Source organism: Solanum tuberosum, unplaced genomic scaffold (genome assembly GCF_000226075.1).
Source record: "Solanum tuberosum cultivar DM 1-3 516 R44 unplaced genomic scaffold, SolTub_3.0 scf00136, whole genome shotgun sequence".
NCBI lineage: Eukaryota > Viridiplantae > Streptophyta > Magnoliopsida > Solanales > Solanaceae > Solanum > Solanum tuberosum.
This window is the reverse complement of record NW_006239061.1, coordinates 177,341-187,739: the sequence shown is the minus strand read 5'-3', so window position 1 is coordinate 187,739 and position 10,399 is coordinate 177,341. Positions and strand designations below refer to the sequence as shown.

The following is a 10,399-nucleotide window of genomic DNA, read 5'->3' as shown; positions in this document are numbered from 1 at the left end:
TTTAATCTTCATCTTTTTTTTTTTGTTTTCAGATCTACTAAAGAGAGAAAAATCATTAAACTTCGTTCCGATCAAACTTGAGATTTCTGTCAAACTAAAGAAAATTTCATTAACACATTTTTATGATTGTTGTATGTCATGAAAAAATAAGGGTTTTTGAAGATGGAATATTGGAAAGGATTTGTTTTTTTTTTACTAAAGGGTCGAATTCATCTACATTTTCAGTTGATTTATTTGTCCTCAAATACCAAAGAGAGCAATAAATCGGTAAAAAATTCAATGTAGGTCCATATTTATTGCAATCTCACATCAATGGATATTGATAGAAAATGTATGAGAATTTTCTCAAAAGAAATTAGTGAAATTGTTAGAAGATATTGAGGTTGAAAATAGAGAAGTCATTAGTGAAAATTAATGATAATCAAGCAAGAAATGAGAAAACACTAATGGAGGTGGAAGGTAGTGCATCCATTGGAGAGAGAAGGGAAAAAAATGTAGTGCATCCATTGGAGAGAGATGGGAAAAAAAAAAAAAAAATTTAAAAATTGATTTCTGAATGGAAGAGAGAAGAAGGGAAGGAGAAAAATAAAATTTTAAAACTGATTTCCAACATGATTCTGACGTGGCAATGATGTGGCGTTGATATGGCAATGACTTGGCGCGTGTGTAGTATATTTTCCATTGTGAGGCTGGTTTTGTATTCTTAGGGGAGTATTTATTCACTTTAAACAAGATTAGGATATATAAACACCCGTGTAGTTGAAGTACTAAAGTAAGTTTTCGTGCCAAATTCAGGAGAATTTTTATGTATTTTCCCTTTATTTTAAGGAAGAATTTTGTCGAGCCTATTTTTTGGGCTTAAGGATTCGGGTTTGTTTGGATATGATTAAAAGTTTATGGAGCTAGATATGTTGGATCATAGTAGCTGGCAGTGTGGGGGTAATAACGTCTTTTAGTATTTTTATTTTTTTAGAAAATATAAATCAACGACGTCAAAAATGGCAGAAGCAAATCGCAGAGCTAACATGTACGGACGGGAGACAATGAACGCTGCACTTCACCAAGATAGACACCAGCAAACTCAGATCGACGACGACGATGATGACGACGTCGTCGCTGCTGGCGGCGGCGGCGGTGGTGGTGGAAGTGGAGGAGGAATAGAGTCTATGGACAACCCTACTCCTCACATTCGCTACGACCAACATCATCACTCTCATTCTCACGCGCTTCACAACGGCGGCGCCGGCGGTTCTATGGAGATGAATGGTGTGGAAGGTGTTTCTCATAACGCCTTGTATGGTCCCTCTTCCGAAATTGTTCCTACTGCTGGTAGTGGAGCTTCCGATCAGCTTACGCTGTCGTTTCAAGGCGAAGTTTATGTATTTGATGCCGTTTCACCTGAAAAGGTATTTTTTTTACTTTGACCTATCTTCTAGTGCGTACTAAGAATGTTTGCCCCTTTATTTTGTGAATCTTGCTCGTCTTTGTGTAGTGTGTTCTTTTATTTAGCGAGATTGGTCTTCATTTAATTTTTTTGCGTTACTAGGATTCTTGCTGTTTTTGTGTAATGTGCTGTCTACAAGAGATTGAGTGAGTTAGGGGGGGGTTCAATTTTGGAATTGGGGGTAATTCTGTATTTGGCCAAATGTTCTTGCCTCACTCTCACGTGACTTTTGGAGTTGAGGGGATTCAAGACTCTGAAACTGGTCGTTTCTGAGATTAGATTGTATTTGATTGGTGAATCGGTTAGCTTATATGTGTATGGTGGATTGGTTGATATTGATCAAATTATGAAGCTAAGAGGCCATGCTGGTCTTTTTTGTCTTCCACGAGTAGGAGTGATTCTCACTGGCATGATTTTAGTATCACTGTAATTAAAATCTACTCAATGATGCCGAGTAAGAGGTTGTTGCTTCATGGGTGAAGTCATGTACATCATAGAAGTGTTAAAAATGATGCACAGAGTGATCCAAATGAGAAGCCGTGGATGCTTTGAGTCTCAACTTCGCTGAGTTAGATTTATGGATACTGAAATTAGTTATTTTAATTGCAATTTGATTGTTATAGTGCTAAATTCACATACTTAAGATTGTTTTTGACGTTGAGAATTGTGCGCTTCACTTCAAATGAGCATGCGCTTTACTTCTCACTTTTCACTTCAAGCTCCATGGTGCTTATTGCTTTTTTGCGCTTTTAGAAACACTGTTTAGTATATGCATCTGGTAGTGGAATTCAATCCACCTTTAGTGGGTTTAAAACTTCAAATTGATATTTACAATCATCTTAATAGGGGTAAATTCTGTTTTTATGTTTATTGAGTTTTAGGTTCAGGCGGTGCTGTTACTGTTGGGGGGATACGAAGTCCCTCCTGGCATCCCTGCTGTCAATGTGGCTCCCCAAAGTCAGAGGGTATTCATCTTTATCTCCCGCTTACATTCTTTTACCAGACTGGTGGTTTATAATCAGTTATGGCACTTCCTCGGCAATATTCACAGGCTTCAGGTGACTTTCCTGGAAGATTGAATCAACCACAAAGAGCTGCTTCTTTAAATCGTTTTAGGGAAAAGAGGAAAGAACGGTGTTTTGATAAAAAGATCCGCTATACTGTGCGGAAGGAAGTTGCGATGAGGTAATAAAACTGCAGTTTTTAATGCATGATGTTGTCTTGTTTGCTTGATTGAACCATATTAGGAAGTAGGAACTAGTGGAGACAACAGGCAAATTGATGTCTGTCAGGATTGATGTCCCATCTGTAATTGTCCATCCTCTGTGCTAATGAGTAATGATTGATAGGACTAATTGAGCTTGACCTTCTAAATTAAGTTGACAAGAAGAGTGGGAAAGACATTGGCTAAGTGTTATACACAAGAGGGGATCTGCGGCAGAGGCTCTACATCAGCTTTATGCATTGCTTGAACTATTTGACTGGAATGGTAAAGGAGGTGTTTTGAAGGCAAGAAGAGCATTTATGTTGAAGGAACATTATTTTCAACTGGGCTGACTTGTTGGACTTGGCGAATCGTATGAGTCAACTTCAACTTTTAGTAATTTTCTACAGAATTACCTTGGTATTGTGGATCAATAAAAATCTTACCTTGCAAAAAAAGTAAAAAGAGTGGAGTGAGTGTGTCATGACTGAATATGTAAATAAAACTATGGCAGGATCACCTGAGGTGCATCTTACTTTGTCTTAAAAAAGCAGAGTGCACCCTAGGTGCACACACTTATTTCATATCTAAGGCATTGTTTGAATGTGAATATGAAATTTATAAATGACCTGACTGCTAAAAAACTGTTGCTATGGGACAAAATTCTCACTTCCTCTTTTCCTTAGGTTTGTGCATCAAAAAAGGTCAACTGCAGCATTTAAGGAATGAGGTAGCACTAACTAAAGAATGTTATAACGAGGAAATTGTAGTGCACTAGTTTGACATTGGATATATAATAGGATAATTAGTGGTGAAAACATTATCCTATAAGAGGGAAGGGAGGTGTAATAGTATTTAAAGGATGAGACATGACCTCCTACTGAGCGCCTTGTATTCCATCAATGCAAGTGTCCCACAATTTTGCGGACTTTGGAGCATGTGGTACAACTGGCACTAAAGTAGTGCACTTCACAATATGAAAACTTGAAACATTGTCCCCCAATCTTTGGTATTTGAATGTGTGGTATTTAAATGGAGAAGGGTAAATGGGCAGGCCTCTATCCACCGAGTTTCAAGCCGTTCGCCATTGGTCCTAGGGATTTCTCAATTGTTAAATATTAGTCCTTTGGCATAAATTAAACTAGTTTCTGGGTATGCGCTTTGCACGTGTAAAACTGAAAAAGCACATAAATAGTACTATTAAAAATGGTCTGAGTTACAAAACTGTGGATAAATGACAATAATTAAAGCAAGTACGAGAAGATGTAAGAGCCCTCCCGTTTCCAATTTAGTGTAGCTGAATTATTATTTTATTCATTTAATAGAAGCCTTTTTTTTAAAAGAAGGGACAAATGGTCCATTAACTTGATGGACAATTTGGTTATTCAACTTTAGACTTGAGGTCTTCCCACATTTAGTATAAAATATAAAACATGATTTTTGCATAATAATGAAGACCACATTATGCAATAGAGCACCAAAACGTGTTTTTAGTTCCATTGCTTTATTGACTACTGACTATGCCATACGCTCGGGTGCAAGAATGGATATTTTACTAGCTCCTCTCATGTGGCCATGCATCAATCTTCAACTGCGGTATATTTTAATTATAGGGAACTGCTTCCAACCCATGCAAGTGAAATGACTTTTGCTAAAGGATGTCTATAGTGACATCTGACCTTGCAAGTTGTGCAGGTATCCTTAGATGTTATGCTAGTTCTTTCTCTAGTCAATATGATTTAATTTTATTCTCTTACTTCATTCTTCTAGAGGGAGGGGTTATAGGGCCCTGTTATGTTTTTGAAGTTATTAATTTCAGTACTTGTCTATATTTTCATCAGTCTTGTAGTTGAAGTTCATGGTTTAAACTAGGTCGTTTTCTTTGTTCTGTTCAGTTGTCTTTATCTGATCTATGTTATATTTTCAGGATGCAGCGTAAGAAAGGTCAGTTTACATCTGCCAAATCAATACCTGACGAAGTAGGTTCTTCTGCAGAGTGGAATGAAGGCTCTGGTCAAGAAGAGCAAGAAACATCGTGAGTTCCATTTTCTGTAGTAGTTGATTTTCCTTTTTTCAACTTATAATATGTTTACCATCCCCGAAAATTCCCCTTAACTAGAACAGTTAAACAATTCCCCTTCCTTAGGAGCCAACAGTGGCATTTCACACTTTTGTCCCTTAGTCACTCGAACACCCTGACTTCATGGTTGGAGGTGTAGAGCTTTACCACTAGGCTATACCTCCCTTCTCTGTAGTTGTTCTGTGTTCCGTCATTGAATTTGATGTAAATCTGTGGTCATTTTACAGCAGATTCAATTTTACATGGTCTCGAGGTTCAGAGGTTACTGATCACATTAAATACAATTAACATCTTTCTGAGAAGTTTCTCTTTCCATTTCTCAACAGATGTAGACATTGCAATATTAGTTCGAAATCCACTCCTATGATGCGTCGGGGACCAGCTGGCCCAAGGTCTCTTTGTAATGCATGTGGACTCAAGTGGGCCAATAAGGTTAGTATTGAGTTGAAAATTCACTCATTTCCATGGTTTTTATTTGAATAGGCATAAATGCCTCGTGATGGTTTGTTCCATGGTCAATATTACTTTTTATTAGTTCCCACCCATTCACATTTTCATTGATTGAGAGCGAGATGTATAAGTAGAGAATTCTACGCAAATATATGGTTCGGACGTTCGGTACAAAGAGCATGCATTGATGACTAGGATATCATGTGTACTCCAATAGTAGAGGAAAAAAAATATTCTGCTCAAGTGTATAAAAATACTTTTACCTCCTTCAAATGATTTTTCGCTCTCAATATTGTCCACATGAGAGACAACAGTCACATTCCCTGATCCATTCTTTAAGCTTCCCCTCGTAAACTTCCACTCTAATACAGAAAAAACTACTCCCTATGTCCAACAATAGTTGTCCACTATACTATTTTGGGATGTCCAACAATACTTGTCCACTTTATGAAATCAATGGATAATTTTACACTTATTTTCTAATTTACGCTTATCATTAATTATAGTCATTTCCCTATTACATTTTCAAGGCATTGTATTTATTATATTCAAAGGGTGATATAGTAAAATTACCCTTCTATTTATAGTTTCTTAAGAAGTGTGTAAAGTCAATAGTGGACAAGTATTGTTGGACATAGGGAGTAAAAAATAGGATGGTTTTATCCTATACCCTGCAACACCTGCTGAAGTCCGAAATATATTCCTCAGTTAACAGTAAACACAATAACCTGTGCTCAAATCATATATTTGTAACAGCAAATGTTTGACATTCTTTCCCGCCTTCATGTACATGAGCGCCAAGTGATAGGGATTATCTATCTTCCTCTCAAATCCATTCTGTTAGAACTGCTCCTTATATAGCTTTCCATACGAAGAAACACAGATTTCGTGGTTCAAAAGTGGGAGAAGTCCATATTTTCTCTTATAAGTATCCTGCTATTAATCTTTATCCAGAAAACAAAAGGAGCCTGCTATTGATCTTCTTTTTCCAAATCAGTATACAATCTTCTCGAGAGTTATTCTTCTTCTTCTTCTTCTTTTTTTGGGTAAAAAGATCTTTGATTCGTTCACCATGGCTTGTAACTGTTGCAATACCTCAAGAACATTATGCACCTTGTACTGCATTTTTCTTTCCGAGTAACTTTGTTTTTTGAAAAACCTTTCTATCTTGTTGTGTGTAACAGCTTTCTTTGGCAATTGTACTTGTGTGACTTCCATTGCAGTATTTTGCTTCTCCTGTCTATCATGTGCAGGATAAAGACAAACATATTGCTCTTTTGTCATCAATATCCCTTTAAGGCTGTTGTTTTGGATGATTAACTTCATTATTAACAAGATACATACTTGGTCAGTACCACACTGTTAACAGATTTTACTTTCAATGAAATAAATCATTTTCTTAGTCACTGTTTAAAAGTAGTTACACATGCACTCTACCTTTTGATACAAACCTTAATGTTAGCCTTTTAAATAGATTGAAATAAGTATGCAAACTCCTTGCTCATTTCTAAAAATGAGCTCAAATGTGACCTTTACTTCGTTCAATTACAACTCAAGCTTCCGGAGATTATCATCTGAGTACTGGGTGTTATTATTTGTGTTTGAACTCCTACTTACAACAGTTAAATAATGGAAGTCTATCGGAGCAATGAAATTTTATCCCAACTTTATTTTTTTCCCTTTTGCCATTTGAAGTATTTTCACCTATCTACTACCTTTTGGACCTTTTCTTCAATATAACTCTCTGTTAGCTCGCTGGACAGGCCTTTGGTATTGATTAACCTGATATGGGATGAATTAGTAGCCCCAGCATGTGTTTTTCACATTGATGTCTGATAAAGTTCATGACACACTATTCTTTTTGCTTTTGACATCAAATTCTCCTTCACCTTCATTGTCAAGTTCAAAGAAACTTTCCTGTCTCAACATTCAACAATCATTTCATTCACTTGCAATTTGTTAAATGGTTTTGGTGAGTGGGAATGCTGCTTTACTCCCCTTTGATCTGTTTCCGCAGGGAATTTTAAGAGATCTTTCTAAAGTTCCAGCTCCTGGAGCTCAGGACCAAACTGCGAAACCTAGTGAACAGGTACAAAATCTCCACTTTTTTAAAACCATCCTTGAGATAGATAATTGACTTTGTAGAACTTAACAAAAAATAAAAGGTTGATTTTTCAGTTTATTTACTAAAGCTCAATGTCTGTTATACAATTCTCTCCGCTAGAGCAATGGTGAACCTAATGGCTCGGATGCCATGGCTGCTATCATCACTCCAGACGACAACAACCCAGTGGGGTGACTGCTTGAACTGTGAGGGAGAATCCTTCTTTGCAATTATTGTGGTGGCAGTTGATGTTGAAGTGAGATGAATCATTGAGATTCATTTGTTGTACTATCCGCCAAAATTAGATTGTACATAGTAAAATATTGTACTCTTAGGCATCCCACATTGTTAATCGGAGTTTTAGTGTTTTATTCTGGTGTTCAAATGTATAATTGAAATCTGGAATTTGCCCCACGAATCGATACATGCAAGCGTAAAAGCATCTTAAAATAGTTTTTATTTGGTATATGACTACAAATGTGGAGGACCATACGGTTTTTGCTTTTTGTCCCCACGGTTTTGGTCTAGTACGAATACTACACAAGAACAATATATTCAGTGTTATTTCATTAATGGATCTTACCTCTATCTCATAAAAAGTATATGCAAACTTTAAAAGCAAACTTTACTTTTATCTTGTTTGAAGATGTGCTTCTGATACGGCATATCCTCCCCTTTTTTGTTTCTTTGAGCTAGTTAATGTCTACCAAAATTATTCATTAGTGAAGAGAATTATGGGACTGTGGTTCATCAAAAAACTACAATTTCGTTCTTTTTAACCCCTTTGGAGCTAGTGATGTTAATATTAGTTGGACACAACTAAAAACTTTCTGAAGTGTTTCTACTATCATAACACTTTGTTTGAGTGGTTGTTACGCATCGTTTCATAATGTATCGTATTGTATGGTGTTGTATTATATTGTACTTTATTGTTTTAATGAATACAATGTTTGGATAGACTGTATCATTCTCTATCTTTACATAATGTCACACATTCATAATTTGAATGATAAACCTACAAGTAAAGTAGGTTATCGGGTAGAGCTACTATGAAAATGTAGGGTAAAACATGAAATATAATAATTATTAAATAATAAATAAAGACAAAATGAGAGGAAAATATTAAGGTAACGATGCGATCACACTAGATCGATTGTTACATAAAATGGGTCTTTTCGTCGTTACCTAACGATGACTTTAAACGATACGATACGATACAATAGAATCTATCTATCTATCTATATATAATAGGAGAGGTGAAAAACGCCACATATCAGCACCACAACAAAGCAGTAATTATTTTTAATCTATATTTAATTCAAAAATAACTTTAAAAAATACTTTTTAATTTATAAGTTTTAAAATTTATATAAAGACAAAAATTAAAATATTTAAAAATTAAATTATCTGTTCTAAAATTAAAAAAATTAAAGTTTTTAATTTCTTTATATAAATAAAATGTGAATATAAACATTGAGTAACTAACTAAACATTTTTCATTTTTTTCTAAATTATATTTTAAACAGTCAGTTGTAAAACCTTCCATTACGTTCCACTTATGCATAAATCCTAAAGAATTTTAATATATCTATATATAACCAACACATATTTGAATTGTGAAATTAAATATTTTAAATATTCAAACCGTTAGTAACTTTTATAATTGAAATAATTTTAAAAAATTAGTTCGTAACTTTTTTATTGAATGATATTAAAAAAATAATCAGTAACTCTTTTATTGAAATAAAAAATAAACTGAAAAATAAGAATTAAAATTTTAAATTTAAAACTTTTAGTTTCATAGATAGTTACAACTTCTCCCTTTTATCTTAATTCTAGGAGTTTTCAAATTTTCAAACGGTTTTTATTTGGAAAAGTTTCATGTTCCTCTCATTTTCAATGGAATTTGATGAAAATATTTGGTATGTGATTCATCATTTTTTTTCTTGCTTATACCAAAGTATATTGTTTTTTGAACAATTTAACAATATTTTTGTATGCTTTTCTATTTTGAAGGTTAAATCAACTAATCAATTTTATTTGTCATTGTTAACACTTTCTCTTATACACGATGATGTACATATATACTTCATAGGTACGGAACAGAGCAAATCTTTGTTGATTGAAGAGGAAGATCTTGCAAACCCAACAATATCTCAACACTTATGATGGAAGAACAATCGGTTAACCTTATCCCCTCATTAAATTAAAGGACATTAATGTAAGTAATTTCATGAAATAACATTACTGGCAAGGCGATGAATCTCTCAATAACATTCCATGCTTCAATATTAATACAAGCACATAGGAAACAAAAACATCTAGGTAAGCATGAAATTGCAATTTTTTTCTTAGTGACAAACATAGTAAAAGAGTAGAGATTTTGTCGAGAATTTTTAGAATTAAGCATTTTCTTTTTGCTAGAAAATATATACATTTAGTACATACAATAACTTAAATGTATTATATTTTAAATAATCTGAAAGTTAATTACATGTTTTATAAGTCCATTACTTTTCTTTCTTTCTTTTTTTTTGATATTTTTTTATACTTATTGCAACTTCAGATTATGAACATTAATTTATGAATTACTTAAATTAGAGTTATATAATCATATTAATTAAATTTAAAATACCATTTACAAATTTTAATCAGTCATTTTTTTAATCCGTATTTTAAAAATAGACAAAAAATGATTGCCATTTTTTAAAAAATTATGCAAAAAGTAGTGAAAACAGATATAAAAGTGCTATAATAAAATTTATTAACATTATCTACTCCTAAATTACGCGTTAAAAAATTAAAAAGAAAAAAAATATTCTAACAGCACATGTTAACTTTCTACTTTTAAAATAGCTTTGAAAGGTGTTAATTATTATAATAAAGTTTAGTAAAATTAGTGTAAAAATAACTAAAAATTAAATAGTTTGAAAATGCAATTTAAGATTATGAAAGATAAAATAACAAAGAAGAAATAATTAAATTAAAATTTTAAAAATATTTGTAAACTAAATCAGTGACCATCGCAAATGTTCAAAAAAATTAATTTTAATAAGAAACTACAGAATTAAAAAAAAACAAAAAAAATAATTTAACTAATTATAATTATGTAGTTAA

At 33.4% G+C, this 10,399-nt stretch overlaps 1 protein-coding gene across 1 annotated transcript; it reads left to right on the top strand.

The window, feature by feature from the left end:
• Positions 1-983: 983 nt before the first annotated feature.
• Positions 984-7,855, top strand: LOC102587723 (GATA transcription factor 28-like). The gene is made up of 7 exons (XM_006351657.2): positions 984-1,406; positions 2,326-2,409; positions 2,496-2,629; positions 4,576-4,683; positions 5,055-5,160; positions 7,196-7,267; positions 7,403-7,855. The coding sequence occupies exons 1-7, from the start codon at positions 999-1,001 to the stop codon at positions 7,475-7,477; spliced, it is 987 nt and encodes a 328-aa protein (XP_006351719.2). The 5' UTR covers positions 984-998; the 3' UTR covers positions 7,478-7,855.
• Positions 7,856-10,399: the final 2,544 nt, after the last annotated feature.